Here is a 19,402-nt window from a genome sequence, read left to right as displayed (position 1 = left end):
CAGCTCTCGGCTTCTTTCAGTTTTGCCCGCTCCTTTCTTTGGAATGTATTGTCACCTCTCTCTTTTACTAAATAAACTACTCTTTGCTTTTACACACACACAAAAAATCTTCTGGTTTTTGCTGAAAAATTATGTGTGCTTGTGTTGGGTCATGCCTTTAACATTCAGCCAGACAGTTTACAACTATGTCTTAGCCTTCATTTTCTGCTTGAACAGAGACTCAGGGTCAGACAAAGTGAAAGCTTGGGGTCTTCTCATGTTTCTCCTGAGTGTGCACATACCTGCACAAAACCCTGGGTAGCGTAGATGAGGTTATGGTGATGGAAAGAAGAGATTTAAGAGCCATTAAGGAGACAGAGTTGGCTGTCTGATTATTAGATATACAGATAGGCACATACAGTGTTTTTTTAAAATTCTGCTAGTAAATAATTTAACATTTAAAAAATCTATGTGAGTGAGTATCCATATTTCTTTGTTGTTTTGCTTCACTTTGAAATCTCTAATGCATTCATTAGAATTTGTATTTGATGCCAGAATAATTCATCTATCCAAAACAAATTTTACAAAGAGGTTACTATGAATCTTTTTCTAACATATTTGTTTCCAGTGGATATTTTGACATATGTGGTCTGGAAGATAAGTGGCTTACCTGCAACTCGTGTAATTGGAAGTGGTTGTAATCTAGACTCTGCCCGTTTCCGTTACCTAATTGGAGAGAAGTTGGGTGTCCATCCCACAAGCTGCCATGGTTGGATTATTGGAGAACATGGTGATTCTAGTGGTAAGTATATACTTACTGTCATTATATAACTACCTTCTTATCTCTAGTAATACTTATTTTCTTTAAAATCTCTTTTTTTCTGATATTAATATAGTTGTATAATTTTCATTTTGTTGAAATTTTTCTGGTGTATCTTTTCTATTTCTTTATGTTCAGGCTTTTGTGTTCATTTAGTAACCTCTCATAAAATAGCTCATAAAGAGTATATAACTTAATGGTCAATCTGAGTGTTTCTCTTATTTGGAGCATTTTTCACTTATGGTGATATTTAAAAAACAGTTTTATTAAGCTTTATTAATGTATAATTCATATACCATAAAATACAACCATTAAAGTATACAATTCACTGGTTTTTAGTTAATATACAGGGTTGTGTAAACATCACTATAATCTAATTATGGTATATTTTCGTCAACTCAAAATGAAACTCCCATTCCTACTCCTACCCTAGCCTAGGCAACCACTACTCTATTTTCTGACTTTATAGATTTATTCCAGATTTTTCATATAAATGAAATTATTCAGAATATGATTTTAACTAAAGGCCACACTAATCTCTTTCTTTTCTGAATTTAAACATTTAATCTCTGCTACATAGTTAGAACTTTATATTTCTTACAATTTCTTTGTGTCATATGTGTAAATTTTCTTTCCATAATGACAATAAATGCATTGAGAATAAAAAAGAGAATAAAGACCATTTGTTCATTTCTTCAATCATTCATTTGTTTATTCAAAATGTTTAATATACCCCTCCCATTTCTTCATACTTCAGGAGCCAAGTAAAATAAATACTTGGATTTGATTTGGATAAATACTTCTTTGACCAGTACCTTCATTTGACCTTGTTAGCTTATGTTATTATACTAATACGCTTCTTCCTGAAGGTGATTAATTTTCCAAGATATATTTTATTTTCTTACATTTATTTATTTATTTATTATTTATTGTAGCGATGAGGTCTTACCAAGCTGCCCAGGCTGGTCTCGAACCTCTGGACTTAGGCAATCCTCTCATCTCAGCCTTTCAAAGTGCTGGGGTTACAGGCTTGAGCCACCACATCCACCTTCTCACATTTATTATTCCATGTTTTTATTTTTAGAAAAATAGTATATTCTGGTTAGTATTAATTTGAATATAATTGGTATTCTATTTAGCATGAATTTTCTTTTTTCCTTTCTCTTTTTCTTCTTTCTATTGGATCTACTTTCTTTTATTTCTCCTACTATTTTGGATTATACACTCACCTTGTAAACAGTTACCTATACATTTTAGCATTTATACTTGACTTCAAGATGATTAGTGTATTAAGTGATTAGTGTGTTAAGTTTGATTGTCTTTTTTCTATAATGATGTTGACATCATCTGATCATCTTCTTTCTGGCATATATGTAATTACTAATTCCTTTTCTAGATTTATCCTGCTCTTGTATGACTCAAGCTAGTTATAATTGTTATTGCTTAAATATTTAGTATGTGTTTCAATTTATGCATGTTTGCCAATTTTATTGCTTATCATTATTTTTTTCACCTAACTACTTTGCTTTGATTCAGTTTCTTTCTTCTTGGATTGTAGTCTGTCAGTGTTGTTTATATGAATTTGTTTAGTCTCCTTTCATTCTGGAATGATAGGTTAACTGGATATGAGATTCTAGATTGATAGTTATTCCCCCTCAGCTCTTTGTTACTGTTGAGAAGTATAGTATTAATTTGTTATTTTTTCCCTCTAGATGTTTATAATTATTTTTCTTAACATCCTTTTCTTATGTATACTGAGTTTTGTATATTGCTTTAAAATGCCTCCCATACCAACAGTGATAAAGACATTCTATTACATATTTTCTAACAACTTGATAATTTTATTTCTCACATTTCCCTCTTTTATGCATTTGACTCTTATTTTTATGTGTAGTGTAAGATGGTAACCTAACTTTAAAAAAGTACACTGATTTCAAACCACTGGTGCATTACTGGGAGAAGAATTTATTCTGAGATGTATATTTTTTTAGTGCCCTTATGGAGTGGGGTGAATGTTGCTGGTGTTGCTCTGAAGACACTGGACCCTAAATTAGGAACTGATTCAGACAAGGAACAGTGGAAAAATGTCCACAAACAAGTTGTTGAAAGGTAACAGTACTTACTCAGTTTTTTAATGCCTTAAGAATTTGTCTTAAAAAAATTTTTTTTTTTTGAGTTGGAGCCTCACTCTGTTGCCCAGGCTGGAGTGCATTGGCACACTCACGGCCACCCAGTGTCAACCTGCTGGGCTCCGACGATCCTTTCGCCTCAGCCTTCCAAGTAACCAGAACTACAGGTGTGCACTATCACGCCTGGCTAATTTTTGATTTATTGTAGAGACGAGGTCTTGCCAAGTTGCCTGGACTGGTCTTGAACCCGTGGACTGAGGCAATCCACTTGCCTTGGTCTCCCAAAGTGCTGGGATTACAGGCTGAGCCACCGAGTTAAACATTTAAAAAAAGTTTTAAAAATTATTTTTGAGTTGGGATCTCACTTGTGTCGCCCAGTCTGGAGTGTAGTGGCATGATCACAGCTCTCACTGCAGCCTTGACCTCCTGGGCTCAAGCGATCCTTTCACCTGCTGGGCTAATTTTTTGATATTTTGTAGAGATGAGGTCTTGCTATGTTGCTCAGACTGGTCTTGAACTCCTGGACTCAAACAGTCTTTCCGGGTCAGCCTCCCAAAGTGCTAATTATGGGCATTATGGGCATGAACCACTGTGCCTGGCAATAATCAGTCTGAAGAATAAATTTCACAGATAAAAACCCGTAGCTGATCATTGCTTTTTGTGAGATAAATAACTCTAGGCTTCTGAAAAATCACTAATTTATATTTACATTATGCATAGCTTCCTTTTGGGGATATATTTCAGAAAGACAAGTAATTCTTATTTTACAACAACCCATATAGTTAAGGGTAATAAAGCATAATGATTATGAGCATGGACTTTGGAGTCAGGTTGCCCAGGGTTGAAACCTGGCTTCATCATTTATTATAAAGTGATATGATAGTGGGAAATTATTTAAAATATCAAAAGCTTCACTTTACTACTCATCTTTGAAATGGGCAAATACATTAGTACTATATGTAAAATGCTAGGACAGTTTCTGGAGCTTATTAAGTGTTCATCATATGACTTGATGAAAAGAAACATGAGGCTAATGCAGACGATCAGAAATCAATAAGGTTTTCTTATAAATAAAGCATCTGACTTCATATATATCAGCCTTAATGGCACACATGCTTATCCTTCATACTTTAGCCAAGTTATATATTAGTAGAAGTTATAGAACTTAAAACTCACTTTTGGATATTTACAACTTGAAATGTTAAGTCTATAAAAAGCTACAAATCTACATATGTATATGTATGATGACAACCCTGCAAAAATATACAAGAATAGGGCAGAGACTAAAAATTTACATAATATGACAAAAAAGTGATTATGACTGAGTTTTTATTCTCTTAAATACCTTTGTTTAAAAAGTTAAAATTATTTTTTGGTTATAAAAACTAACATGACCACGTGTATAGGTACAGAGTTTCTGTTAGGGAAGATGAAAACATTCTGGAGAGGATAGTGATAATGATTACATGACAGTGTTAATGTACTTAATGTCACTGAACTGTACACCTAAAAATGGCTAGGATGATACATTTTATCACAGTTAAAAAAAATCAGCCGGGCTCGGTGGCTCAGCCTGTAATCCCAGCACTTTGGGAGGCTGAGGTGAGTGGATTGCCTGAGCCTGCGGGTTCGAGACCCGCCTGGGCAACCTGATGAGACCTCATCTCTACAATAAAATCAAAAATTAGCTGGGCGTGGTAGCACGCGCCTGTAGTTCCAGCTACTTGGAAGCCTGAGGCGGAAGGATCGCCGGAGCCCAGCAGGTTGAGGCTGCGGTGGCTGGGAGCGGCCACTGCACTCCAGTCTGGGTGACAGAGTAAGACTCCAACTCAAAAAAAAATAAAAAAATAAAAAATCAATTAAGGCTGAACCTGGTGGCTCATGCCTGTAATCCCAGCGTTTTAGGAGGCTGAGGTGGGAGGCTCACTTGAGGCTAGAAGTTTGAGACCAGCCTGGGCAACAATGCAAGACCCAATTTCTATAAAAAAATAAAATAAAATTAGCTAGGTGTGGTGCTGTGTGCCTGTGTTTCTAGCTACTTGGGAAGCTGAGGTGGGAGGATCTCTTGAGCCAGTAGTTTGAAGCTGCAATGAGCTGCGATTACGCCACTGCATTCCAGCCTGGGTGATAGAGCAAGACCCTTCTCTAAAAAAACAAAAAACAAAATTTTTAAAAAAGTACATGGCCACCAATAGTGGCCTAAAATTCAGAATGTCATCCTCACAGGACATAATGGTTTTAACCTAGCATGGTGAAAGGATACCAGGAAGAAAACACAGTACAGAGTGTTAGCATTTTCTTTAGGAGGCATTGCAAATGCTTAGGTGTAGCTTCTAGGCCCTGCTTCTGCTTGGAGTACACCTGGTTACAAGAAGTGAGCTGACTTCAGGGCAGACTACCCCAACACCTCTCTTAATTGTTCTTTTTTTTTTTTTTTTTGAGTTGGAGTCTCACTCTGTTGCCCAGACTGGAGTGCAGTGGCCGCTCCCGGTCACCACAGCTTCGACCTGCTGGGCTCTGGTGATCCTTCCACCTCAGCCTTCTAAGTAGCCGGAACTACAGGCGAGCGCTACCATGCCTGACTGATTTTCGATTTATTGTAGAGATGAGGTCTTGCCAAGTTGCCCGGGCGGGTCTCGAACCCGCGGGCTCAGGCAATCCACTCACCTCAGCCTCCCAAAGTGTGGGATTACAGGCTGAGCCACCGAGTCCAGCTTCTTAATTGTTCTTAATACAGTTCTTGTTACACCCTCAGGGTCTGCATGCTTGCTCCCAGTCCTGCGAATCTGATATAATGCACAAATCAAGGGTTTCATGATATCCAGTGCTGATAACCTAGTTCTATTATGGTTACTATTCCACATTTATCTGAACTTAATTATTATTATTATTATTATTTGATAATGGGTTCTTGCTGTGTTGCCCAGGCTGGTGTCAAATTTCTGGGCTTAAGATGTCCTCCCGCCTCAGCCTCCTAAAGTGATTATAGTCATGAGCCGCTGTACCCGACTCTCTTAACAATTTTTATACCTAGGAAACTGTGTTGCACAAAGACAAACTCAAAGTCATCTTCCCAGTTACTCCTGGCTTTTTGGAAAGGGCTCATATCTACTGTTAAACCTTTACCCATAGTAGCTCTCCATGACCTTGGGTTATTCTTTTTGTATCATATATTCCTCAGAGTTCCTTTGAGAAAGATATCGTCAATATTTTATACATAGAAAAAAACAAGTTAGTACACCTACGACCACTAGGATGTATACAATCCAATAGAGAACCAGAAACTGTTATGGGTGTTTTGGTAATCCTTAACCAATTAGACTTTTTCTCTCTCTATTATTTACTATCACTTGTGCCTTTTTAAAGGTACTGATAGACATCTAATTCTATTTTCTACATCTCTAAAGCAAATTTATTTCCTCTTCTGGCCAAACTATTTCCATATGAATCATATCAATTGAAAGTTTTTTTTTTTTTGAGTTAAGAGTCTCACTCTGTTTCCCAGGCTGGAGTGCAGTGGCACACTCAGGGCCATCCCATTATTGACCTGCTGGGCTCAGGCAATCAATCCTTCCACCTCAGCCTTCCAAGTCACTGGAACTACAGGCATGCACCACCATGCTTGACTCATTTTTCTTGATTTATTGTAAAGATGAAGTCTTGCCAAGTTGTCCAGGCTGGTCTCAAACCCATGGTCTCAGGCAATTCTTTCACCTCAGACTTCTAAAGTGCTGGGATTATAGGTGTGAGCCACTGTGCCCAGATAATCGAAAGTTTTAAGACAGCTTTCCTGCATAGTGTGGTAGCTCATGCCTATAATCCTAGCACTTTGGGAGGCCAAGGTGGGAGAATTGCTTAAACCCAGGAGTTTGAGACCACTCTAGGTAACATGGTGTCTCTACAAAAATAAAATTAGCCAGGTGTGGTGGCATATGCCTGTAGTCTCAGCTACTCAGGGGACTGAGGTGGAAGGGTGGCCTGAACCCAGGAGGTTGAGGCTGCGGTAAGCCATGGATGTGCTACTGCACTCCAGCCTTGGTGACAGAGTGAGACTCCGACTCAAAAATGAAGAAGTCAGCTTACTAAAATATCTTCTCATTTTGATTGGTATGTTTCATTTTTTAAATTTTCTTTAAGGAAACGTACACATGCTGTGTTTCACCAAATAAGCTTTGGATGAGAGATTAAATAATGCCTAGGAAACAAAATGTATGTTTATATTAACAGTGTTTTCCCCTATCTTTCTCAACAGAAATGTCCCTTACCCATATATTTTCAGTTACAGGGCCATTTGAGATCATTCTTTAGTAAATTCAGGGCTCTAACTGGTCTGAAGGCACAACCATATTCCAGCTAATAAGGAATCTTTTTTAACCAATACTGTCATGGAGTTGCCCATCTACCTCCTAGAAGGGTGTCACAGTATTGGTCTTTTAGCTACAGGGAATGTTCTTCTTTGATTTGAGACACCTGCTTTAAGGAAACAGTGATTAAGATCATATTGCCCATTGAAGTCCTGTATGATTTAAATACCAAATATTATAACATGTTACAGATCAGTACTCAACACAAATAGTCTTTTCAGTTCTGCAGTCTCCAAAATTAGATGATTTGCTTCTAGCCAGGCACAGTGACTCACACCTGTATTTTCTAGCACTTTGGGAGGCGGAGGCAAGAAGATTAATCAAGCTCAGCGTTTCAAGACTTGCCTGAGCAATGTGGCGAGACTTCGTCTCTACAATAAATAAATCAGCTGAGCATGGTGGCACATACCTGTGATTCCAGCTACTTGAAAGGCTGAGGCAGAAGGATCACCTGAGCCCAGTAGGTCGAGGCTGTGGTGGCTGTGAGCATGCCACTGCACTCCAGCCTAAGTGACAGAGTGAGACTGACTAAAAAAAAAAAATTATTTAGTCATTTACTAGAGGATCTATAATTATAAATTATAAAGAATCCACAGGTTACTGCTAATATTTACCTAAAAATGACTCAGTTCTTTTACACTATAGCCTCTGATTTTCAAAGGAGTGACATAATGATTTAATAGGGGGTCGGGTACGGTGACTCACATCTAATCCCAGCATTTTGGGAGGCTGAGGCAGGAGGATCACTTGAGGCCAGGAGTTCAAGACCAACCAGGGCAGCATAGGAAAACTCTGTTTCTAGAGCAACTTAAAAAAACAATTAACTGGGTGTGGTGGTAGCACTTGGTAGTCCTAACTTGGGAGGCTGAGATAGGAGGATCACTTGAGCCCAGGAGTTTGAGGCTGCAGTGATATATGATTACATTACTTCATTCTAACCTGGGCAACAGAGTGAGACCCTGTCTCAAAAGAAAAACCAAAAAAAAAAAAAAAAAAAAACAAACTCCAAAACAATGATTTAATAGGATGTTCTCCAGGTTCCCAATAGGGCATTCCATTTACATTGGTTTTTATCTTAAAGTACCAGCCGTAACACTATTTGTTCTATTTGCTCCCTTTATCCTTTCTTTTACACCAGCACTTTTATTTTTATAAGGTTGGTTAATAGCAACTAAAGGATTATGTTTTTAGACATTTTCTTTCTTTTTCAATCCATTTTATTAATTCCCGAGAGGATAAATTTGTTGTACAGATTCCATTGGTAATGTTTGTTCCCAGTTATCTATTGCAGAGCTTTCTTCAACTTGACAGTATGCTATCAAATCAATCCATTGCTAGGCAGAATCTCCCTCCCTTTTTATTTCACAGAGTCTTGCCCATATTTAATTGAGAGTCTAAAAGTACTTTTGACTTCACTCTGCATATCTGCATGGCCTCTGATAATGGCCCTTGTTTTGGATTGACAGTCAAGCCACAGGACACTACAGTAGACACAGTCCAGCCCCAACTTGCCTGTGCTCAGGTGGCCCATGTATACATCAGACTTATCTTTTGCAATCATGTGTGTTATGTTCAGTCCTGGCGTGGGTGCTCCCTGTATACTTTCTTAAAGCTAAATAAACTCAATGCTAAATTAAAACCTCTCTGTCCTGTGAATTTGACTGTCAGTCCAAACCTGAGACCACTGTTGGTAGCAATGCAAAAACATAATACATTTTTATTGTAGAAAAGAAAATTCAGAAAGACATCAAGAGGGCTCATCTTTAAGCCTGTCTGTCAGAAATAATCACTATTAAGAACTTGGTGAGGCCAGGTTTGGTGGCTCAGCCTGTAATCCCAGCACTTTGGGAGTCCAAAGTGACTGGATTTCCTGAGCCCACAGGTTCGAGACCAGCCCGGGCAACTTGGTGAGACCTCATATCTACAATAAATCAAAATTAGCTGGGCATGGTAGCACGCGCCTGTAGTTTCAGATACTTGGAAGGATGAGGCAAAAGGATCGCTGAAACCCAGCAGGTCAGCACTGGGGTCGCTGAGTGTGTCACTACACTCCAGCCTGGATGACAGAGTAAGACTCCAACTCAAAAAAAAAAAAGGAACTTGGTGGATTGATGCAGTTCTAAATCTTTTATTATTTATTTATATATATATATATATTTTTGAGTTGGAGTCTCACTCTGTCACCCAGACTGGAGTGCGGTGGCTGCTCCCGGCCACTGCAGCCTCGACCTGCTGGGCTCCGGCGATCCTTCCGCCTCAGCCTTCCAAGTAGCTGGAACTACAGGTACGCGCTACCATGTAGCCCGGCTAATTTTTTGACTTATTGTAGAGATGAGATCTCGCCAAGTTGCCCAGGTGGGTCTCGAACCCATGGGCTCAGGCAATCCACTCACCTCAGCCTCCCAAAGCACTGGGATGACAGACTGAGCCACCGAGCCTGGCCAATTCTAAATTTTTTATACAAATGTATGTTTTGCTGAGCATGGTGGTATGTGCCTGTATTTACAGCTACTTGGGAGGTTGAGGCCAGAGGATCACTTGAGCCCAGGAGTTCTGGGCTGTAGTGTGCTATGCTGATGTTGTATCTACACTAAGTATGATGACCTCCTGGTAGCTAGGGACCACTGGTTTGCCTAACGAGGGATGAACTGGCCCAGGTCAGAAATGGAGCAGGTAAAAATGCCTGTGCTGATCAGATCGTGCCTGTAAATAGTTCAAGCACTCCAGTCTGGGCAACATAGTGAGACCCTGTCTCTAAAAAAATAAATAGAAAAAAGAAAATTATGATTTTCACAAGCCAGTGAGAAGAAAGTGCATAATGTTTAGGACCGTGCTGTTTTCCTTTGAAAACGTTCACGACCATTTTCTTATATTGATTATTTTATTATTTATTTTTTATTGATTATTGATTTAGTAATTGTTCTTAGGAAAAATATGTGCAAATGGTTTACAAATACATAAAGTTGCACTGGTGCATTAGTAACAATTTTATTTTACTTTTTTATTTTTGAATTGGAGTCTCACTCTGTCACCCAGACTGGAGTGCGGTGGCATACTCACGACCACTGCAGCCTCGACCTGTAGGGCTCAGGCGATCATTCTGCCTCAGCCCTTCAAGCAGCTGGAACTATAGGTGTGTGACATCACAACTGACTTTTATTTTTATTTAAGAGACGAATATTAAGAGTTTTATTTCAGAGACGAAGTCTCACGAAGTTGCCCAGACTGGTCTCGAACTTCTGGGTTCAGGCAGTCCTGTTACTTTTGCCTCTCAAAATGCTGAGATTAGGTTTGAGTCACCATGCTTGGCCTGCTAGTAACAATTTAAAATTATTAAAGAGATTTGCATGATTACTCTCAAGATGATTAGTTTCTGTGTTTGGATATTTAAGCAACATTGTAAAAAATGTTAAAAACTAGTTTTATCTTGAGTGGCACATTTGTCCTAGTATTCTGCCTTTATGATAAAAGAAGTTTGAATTAATTCTTATTTAAAATGAGTAGTGAAGTTTTATGTGAATAACATCACAACTTTTATTTCTTCTTTATAATTTCTAGAAGAAATCTCTGAGAAAATTTTAATAGAGTCACACTGATATGTGGAATGTTTTGAAATGGATACTTGAAGAATTTTGTGTTTTCCCTGAGTTAACTTATCATGAACTTAAGTTTCTTACTTTCTACGACTGTAGTGCCTATGAGATTATCAAGCTGAAGGGGTATACTTCTTGGGCAATTGGACTGTCTGTGACTGATCTAGTAGGATCAATTTTGAAAAATCTTCGGAGAGTGCATCCAGTTTCCACTATTGTTAAGGTAGGCTTAAATTAAATCTTCATTTGTTGTCTTTCCTTTAATGTTTATTGAGTCCCTACTATGCGCCAGGCATTGTACAAGATTTTAAGTCAGCAAAAAAGACAAAGATCCTGACATCATAGAGCGTAATGAAAGAAATGGACTTAATAAAACAATTACAAAAGTAAACATATACGAACAAATTGTGGTAGGCTTTATGGTAAACTACAAAGTGCTAAGAATATACAACAGGAGAATTTAACTACTCTGGGGGAGGGCCATAGGCAGACTTTCTAGGGAAGTAAAATGTAACCTGATCCAAGTAATGAGCAGGAGTTAATTTGGAAAACTGGACTAATACTTCAAGCAGAGAGAATACATGTGCAGAGGATCTAGGTAGATATAAATAGAGAGCACTCAGAGATCTGGAAAAATGTTTTTGATATGCAGAGAGCTAAAGGAAGAGCAGTAAGCAGGGTCAGGCTACCAAAAGCCTTTCAGAGGGGTTCTTTAATTTTTATTTATTTATTTTTTTGAGTTGGTGTCTCACTCTGTCGCTCAGGCTGGAATGCAGTACATCATACTCATGGCTACTGCAGCCTCGACCTGCTGAGCTGAGGTGATTCTTCTGCCTCAACCTTCCAAGTAGCTGGAACTACAGGCACATACCATCACACCCGGCTAGTTTTTGATTTATTGTAGAGCTGAGGTCTCACCAAGTTGCTCAGGCTAGTCTCAAACTCCTGGGCTCAATCAGTCCTCTTGCCTCTGCCTCACAAAGTGCTGAGATTACAGGTGTGAGCCATCACACTTGGTCTGGTTCCTTAATTTAAGAGCAACAGAAACAAGGGGCTTGACATTTTTTATGTTAAAAAGATTGTTATGACTGTGATGGAGAGAACACATTTGAAGGGAACAAAAGTGGATTTAGGGAAATTCATTAAGAGGGTATGCAGGAGCTCAGATAGAGAGGATGGTAGTAGTAGAGGTGAAGATAAACGATATTCAGGAATAAAATTCATAGGACTTGGTGATGGAATGAGTGGCCTGTGAGGGAGAGAGACGTTATTCTTAGGTTTCTGTTTTACATGCTTAGATAGATGATATCACTGAGGAAGGGAATACTCAAAGACAACCAGGTTTGAAAATCATGTTTACAGTTTTGGACAAGTTGCATCTGAGGTGCCTTTGAGATATCTGAGCAGAAATAGGCAGGTAGATACAAGTTTCTGGAACTCATAAAAGAGTTTTGGGACCAGGTACAGTGGCTCACACCTATAATTCCAGCACTTTGGAAGGCTGAGGTAGGTGAATCACTTGATAAGCCCAGGAGTTTGAGACCAACCTGGAAAACATAGTGAGACTCTACCAAAAAAAAAAAATTAGCTGGGCATGGTGGTACACATCTGTAGTCCCAGCTACTTAGGAGGGAAGATCACTTGAGCCTAGGAGGTCGAGGCTGTAGTGAGCTGGGATTGTGGGGTTTCTTTTTCAAAAAAGGAAAAAACGTTTTGGGGTTGAAGTTATAAATATGAGTATCATCAGCATATAAACAGTATATTAAGACTCTTTTGGTTAAAAACCACAAAAGAGTTATCAAATTAGCTTAAGCAAAAAGAATATATTGCCTGATGTAACTGAAATGTCAAGGAGGCCCGATTCAGGTACTCAAACTGTGTTGTTAGAGCCATCTTTTCTCTCCATTCTCTTGGCTTATCTTTTTACTCTACTGGTTTCCATCGCATGAGGACTTTTTCCATGGGGCAACAATGATGGCTCCCACTAGCTGTAGGTTTAGAGCCTGTAATCTCAGGATCTTGCTTTTCCCTTTGCCCTTGTTAATTTCCAGATAATTGACTTTTCTAGAATCACCTAGACACTCCTATGATTCCTGTCTGTTGGAAGGAGGGGCAGTTCCCAAAAGGAAAAGAGAGATAACAACAACAACAACAAAAGACAGGAAGAGATGTTAGACAGGCAAAGACAACAGATATCCCTTACACATGGTCATTGAAGCTGTACATTTTAATGAGTTTGCCTAAAGGGAGTGTAAGGTGAAAAGAAAAATTGAGATTGAGCCTTGAGGAATTTCAGTATTGGAAGTTGAGTTTATAGTGTGATTTCACAAAGGTGACTAAGAAGTGGCTTAAAAGAAAAAACCAAGAGAACATGGCATCTTGCTAACCAAGAGTAAGGGGGATGCTTTAAGGTAGAAGGATTGGTCTTTTCATATTCATTGATGTTATGAAGTCATATAAAATGAAGATTAAAAATTGCGATAGGTTAAAGTGAAACAGGTTACTGATAACCTTAGCAGAAACTGTATAATGAAGTAATAGGAATGAAACCCTAATTGGTGTACACCAGGGTTTTCTGAATCTTGGCACTACTGATATTTGGCCTGGATAATTTTTCATCATGGGGGGATCCCTGTGCATTGTTGGATGTTGGCATCTCTGGTCTCTAGCCATTTGATGCCAGTAGCATACCTTCTCTCTGAGTTATAACAATCAAAAATGTCTCCAGATATTGTTATATATCCCCTGGGAGGCAAAAAACCTCTGGTTGAAAAAAAAATCTCTGGTTGAAACTACTGGAGTAGATTGAGGAAATTAGGACAAGTATAAACAGCTATTTTTAGGTAATTGACTGTGAAGTAGGGAAAATCAGAGTAAGAAGGTTTTTGTTTTGTTTTTTTACACAGATAATATGCTGATGATAAAGATCAGATATAAGGATCCAAGATATAAGTATTAAGCAGAGGGAGATGGGACACAGAACATAAGTGGACGGATTAGCCCTTTAAAGGGAGGAGGGACAGAAGATAGCAGAGATAGGAAGTGTGCTGTTGCATGTAGATTTGTAAGTTTGTCATTGGACGCATCTGATGACTTCTATCTTTTTAGTAAAAGGTAAAATCATGTACTCAGAGTCATGGAGGTATGGGAAATTCAGAGATTTGAGAAGACTTGAAATAGTCTTTGTGGATAATAGGAAAGAGAATTTGATTTTTTTTTTTGAGTTGGAGTCTCACTCTGTCACCCATGCTGGAGTCTAGTGGTACATTCATGGCCACCCCCCAGCGTTGACCTGCTGGACTCAGGCATTCCTTCTGCCTCAGCCTTCCAAGTAGCCGGAACTATAGATTTCAGCTATCACACCCAGCTAATTTTTAGTTTATTGTAGAGAAGAGGTCTTGCCAAGTTGTCTGGGCTGGTCTCAAGCCCATGGGTTCAGGCAATCCACTCACCTCGGCCTCCCAAAGTACTGGGATTACAGACTGAGCCACCGAGCCTGGCCTGATTTTTTTTAAAAAGCAGAGTTACCGTCCGGGTGGATGCTTATTTGAGGTTGGTCGTTAATTTGTAATGTAAGTTAAAGATAAACTTTGTTGTATAGTTTTTTCCAGTTACTTTAGAGAAGCTATGGAGAAGGGACATCCAGGTTGGGTTTTACCAGCAGACTGAACAGAAAAAAAAGAGACAGACAGAAAATTGGAGGGAGGAGGGAAGAAGAGAGAGAGACTGAGAGGGAAAGAGGTGCATGCTTACACACATGTTGGAAAGGGGCTTAAACTTCTGCTAAAAGGACACAGATTCAAGACTTAAGCCTTGAATGTGCTCTGTGTGCACATAAATACCTTATATAAAGAATGATTAAGAATTTAAGAAATGTTTATAAAAACTGAACATTAAAATGGGTAAAGGGACATAGTGTATGGCAAAAGATTACAGAATGATGGCTCATGGAATCTAAGGTGGGTATTGGGGAACCCTCTAACAAGGTCCAGAGTGGGATAATTGGAGTGACAGGAGAAGAGCCCATGAATTAAAGAAGTCAGCAAACTGGAAAAAAAAGAAAACTGGTTGGATTATCTATATGGACAATGAAGTCAACGAGGATAATGGCAGAAATTGGGATAGACAGGATAGACTGTGAGCCATGTGTTGATCTTGTGAATGAGATGGAACAACCAGGAGGTTAGTTGATGGTCATTAGAAAGGGAACTAGAGTTGACTTAGATGAGCCTCGGAAAATATGGAGAATATATTTTGTTTTTACAAGATCAGGAGATTAATGATTTGGAAGAAGCAATAAGGAATACACAGTAAATACAACGTACCACTTCTCTTTTGAGGATGCAAAGCCTGTGGAAGTATAAGCACCTATCTCTCGACTCCTGAGGAAGAGTCAGGGTAGTGCCCTAAGAGTTCTCTGAGAAGAGATTGAGTGATATGCAAATTTCATAGCTTATTGTAGTAGTCAACGAATGAGTTATATTTGCTAGAAAAGACTTAACATTTGACATTAAGAGCAGAATCATTTGTATACACATATTTTTTTTTCCCAGTTCATTTCTACTACTTCACATTTTCAGCAAACAAATCAAGGTACAAGTTAGTTAGTTAGTTAATTTATTTATTTTGAGTTGGGTCTCACTCTGTTGCCCAGGCTGGAGTGCAGTGGCAAAATCATGGCTCATCGCAACCTCGACCTGGGCTTAGGTGATCCTTCCACCTCAGCCTCCTGAGTAGCTGGGACTACAGGCAAGTGCTACCACATGTAACTAATTTTTCTATTTTTTTTTGTAGAGACTAGGTCTTGTTATGTTTTCCAGGCAGACAGAGTTTCTTTTTTGTTAATGTATTTATTGCATTTTTGTCAAACAAGTAGGGAATTCTCTTGAAATAACCATTTTTGTACTTTGCAGCCAGTCCAAGAGCAGGTAAGAACCAATTGTAATATATTCCAGTGGAATTATCACCAACCAGCCGTAAAATTTAAAGGGAGAAGGTAGGCTTAACCCACTCAGCAGCCCTCAAATGACATGATGGACAGACATGATTTCTCTAATTCGAGTCTGAGGTACCCCTTCTAGAAGGAAGAGAGATGACAGAAGGTAGAGGGAAACAAATTCCAGATACACTAGTAGGGAAGCAGAGGGGCTTCTTCCTCTGCTGCAGTGACCTTGCCTCTGTCAACACCCCTGGGAGCTCATGTTAAAACTCTAGAAATCACACAGAGGTGGCAACGGAATGATCAAGGATAGGAAAGGGCTGAGTATGACTGTGGTTGGAGCCTGGCTGAATGGAATATGGGCAGAGAGTCTGAAAGGACACTGGTCTTCCACAGCTCGGCATATACCAGAGTGGAAGGAATGTGAGGAGGGCCTGGCAGGGGCCTCAGGGATGACACTTGGCTGGCCTGGTGGAGCTTATGAGTTTGAGTGTACCAAACCGGGGGGAGCTGGACTGTGGTAGAGGAGGTGACTAGACAGTCCCTCTGTGGAGAGAAGCTACAGAGCAAAACAGGAAAGAGGAGCATACCCTGTGCTCCTGAGGAGAGCCTCGGAGACAGTGAGGGGGAGACGTGGCTGGGCAGGGCCCGTGGGCTCTGAGCTAGCGTGGGATGCTGGCAGACACTGCCCCAGAGTCATGGGCCACGTTCTTCCCTCAGTGCTAGTCCTGGTAATTGTTTATCAACAGACTCAGAGGAAGAACAAGGCCCTCCCATCTCCCACAGCCTCGGTCTCAGCCTCAAGGGTAAAGAGTGATGAGTGGTGGGAGGTAGGGAGGTGCAAGGGGTCTACTGGGTTTTGTCTTCCAGGACCAGGGAGCGTAGTATGGAGGTGGTGGAGCCTGAACGTGTGCATGTAGATGCACTTGGGGTTGCCCAGGTTGGAATAGGCTCAGACAGCTGCCTCTTGACTTTGGCTGCATGAGTGAACACTGGGGCTGCTAACTGGAGGTTCCGCAGGCCCAGGATGAGGCAGTAGTGTGGGGCTACAACCTATCCCATGGCCTTATCCATGCAACTCAGATGGAAGTGGTGGACAGGAGTACAGAAGGGCAGATGCACATTCCATTGCAGCTGGCAAGAGAAAGACATAGACCTCACTGGGCATGAAAGAGCATCCATCGGCTTTGCCTCTGGATGCTTGAGATGCCACTGTCCAAATTCAATGGTGCCCCCTGCTATAAAGATACGAAGCAGAACCTTTTCGGTCACCTCGTGCCTCGCTGTTCCTTTGACGTAGTTTGGACCAAGCACAAACTGCTTGATCTTCTAGTCCTTCAATGAATAAAATGGCATCATGAAGGACTGCATGATATCCTTCCCCTTGGATAGAAAGATGACCTGGTGAGGGGTAAAGTAAATTGTGCTTTTCTTGGTCGTTTTAAAGGCCTCTGACATGTTCTCCATGTCATTGAATATATGTTCCACATGGTCATAGATAATATAGATGCTCTCACTTTTGCTGACACACTCCACCATCCTGGTGATTCTTGTTGAATGCCATAGTCATTCCTGTATACTCTTATTCTATGTTCTCTTGCACAGCTGCTTTTTCATAACAGATCACTAAACAACAATCTAATCTTGCCTTTCAGGGCTTATACGGAATAAAAGAAGAAATATTTCTAAGTATTCCTTGTGTCTTGGGGCGGAATGGTGTCTCTGATATTGTGAAAATTAACTTGAATTCGGAGGAAGAGGCTCTTTTCAAGAAGAGTGCAGATACACTTTGGAATGTCCAAAAAGACCTAATCTTTTAATGCCTTTTAGTATTCCATTGTTTTATAGGACAGAAGATACAAGAGATTGTGACTGTATATTTTACATTTTGAAAGTATTTTCACCTGATCTGTAAAAAAAAAAAGGAGACCTATGACATAACTCTAATCTCTAGAGATTAAAACAAAGAAGTGGTAAAGAAATTTTCTTCTTGATGAATCCTTTATAGCCCTATATTAATGATACCCAATCTGTATGGGTGTAAGTCATATGTCTGAGGCATGTCATATATGTAGGATTACCTTCAGATGTTGTACAATATGTATAGTAACATATTATAATACAGAACTTATGATTCTTCTCACAAAACAACCAATCCTTTTTCTAGTATTAAAATCTTGCCTTGTGCTTGCATCCAGTAGGGCACCAGGGTATTCACTTTATATTGCTTCATTAGCTTCATATATCTATATATGACCTTTACTAGGTACTTATTTTTAAGATCATAATCCTAGAGCCTTGGGAGGCTGAGGCAGGAGGATTGCTTGAGGACAGGAGTTTAAGACAAGCCTGGGAAAAATTTACAAAAATTTAAAAAATTAGCTGGGCATGGTGGCATGTGCCTGTAGTTCCAGGTACTTGGGAGGCTGAGGTGGGAGGATCCCTTGAGCCCGAGGCTGCAGTGAGCTATGATAATGCCACTGCACTCCAGCCTGGGTGACAGAGCAAGAGCAAGACACTGTCTCTCAAAAAAAAAAAAAGAAAGAAAAGAAAATATAGATGCAACTTTATGATGTAAAAAATGTAAATAAGATGACATATTGAATTAACTCTGCAAGTATTATACCAATCATATAAACTCATATAGTTGGTTTGGGGGTCTCAATTGAAATATCACACAGTAGCCAGGCTTGGTGGCTCAGCCTGTAATCCCGTGCCTTTGGGAGGCTGAGGTGAGTAGATTGCCTGAGCCCGCGGGTTCGAGACCCACCTGGGTAGTGACACCTTATCTCTACAATAAATCAAAAAATCAGCCGGGCTCGGTGGCTCAGCCTGTAATCCCGCGCCTTTGGGAGGCTGAGGTGAGAGGATTACCTGAGCCGCGGGTTCGAGACCCGCCTGGGCAGCGAGACCTCATCTCTACAAAAAATCAGCCGGGCATGGTAGCACATGCCTGTAATTCCGGCTACTCGGAAGGCTGAGGAGGAAGGATCGCCGGAGCCCAGCAGGTCGAGGCTGCGGTGGCCGGGAGCGGCCACTGCACTCCAGTCTGGGCGACCGAGTGAGACTCCAACTCAAAAAAAAACAAAAAACAAAAAAAAACAAACAAAAAATCAGCCGGGCATGGTAGCGCGCCCCTGTAATTCCGGCTACTCGGAAGGCTGAGGAGGAAGGATCGCCGGAGCCCAGCAGGCGAGGCTGTGGTGGCCGGGAGCGGCCACTGCACTCCAGTCTGGGTGACAGAGTGAGACTCCGACTCAAAAAAAAAAAAATCTCCAAGAAAAATTCACTGAAGCCTCACAACAATGCTAGCTGGTACACTGATGCCAGTGAGTTCCTAGAACACTTACATAGTGGGGGAAGCCCGTACTACAAGGGACCTGCCCTGCAAAAAACAATTGTTTTTTTTTTTTTTTTTGGCTCCTCTTTGAATTACAAAGATTTGGTTCTCCAAAGCTCAACTCTCATGACAAAATCTTATCCTTTAATATTTAATTTTATCATGGTGGGGGAGAAAGACAATCAGGGGAAAAATATCTAAAAAAGCTCTTGGAATGATAATGAGAAAAGATTGAGAA

At 40.1% G+C, this 19,402-nt stretch overlaps 1 protein-coding gene across 1 annotated transcript; it reads left to right on the top strand.

The window, feature by feature from the left end:
* Nucleotides 1–607: 607 nt before the first annotated feature.
* On the top strand, nt 608–17,760 carry LOC103263030 (L-lactate dehydrogenase C chain; the record flags this gene model as incomplete). Its single annotated transcript, XM_008060707.1, has 4 exons — nt 608–781; nt 2,791–2,908; nt 10,985–11,108; nt 17,480–17,760. Coding segments are annotated over 4 exons (581 nt in total), but the record flags the coding sequence as incomplete, so codon positions are not given.
* Nucleotides 17,761–19,402: the final 1,642 nt, after the last annotated feature.

The sequence above is a fragment of the Carlito syrichta genome, unplaced genomic scaffold, assembly GCF_000164805.1.
Source record: "Carlito syrichta isolate Samal-C Ts95f unplaced genomic scaffold, Tarsius_syrichta-2.0.1 Scaffold304706, whole genome shotgun sequence".
NCBI classification, from domain to species: domain Eukaryota; kingdom Metazoa; phylum Chordata; class Mammalia; order Primates; family Tarsiidae; genus Carlito; species Carlito syrichta.
Note: the sequence above shows the minus strand (reverse complement) of the source record. Positions and strands in the feature narration are given on the sequence as shown.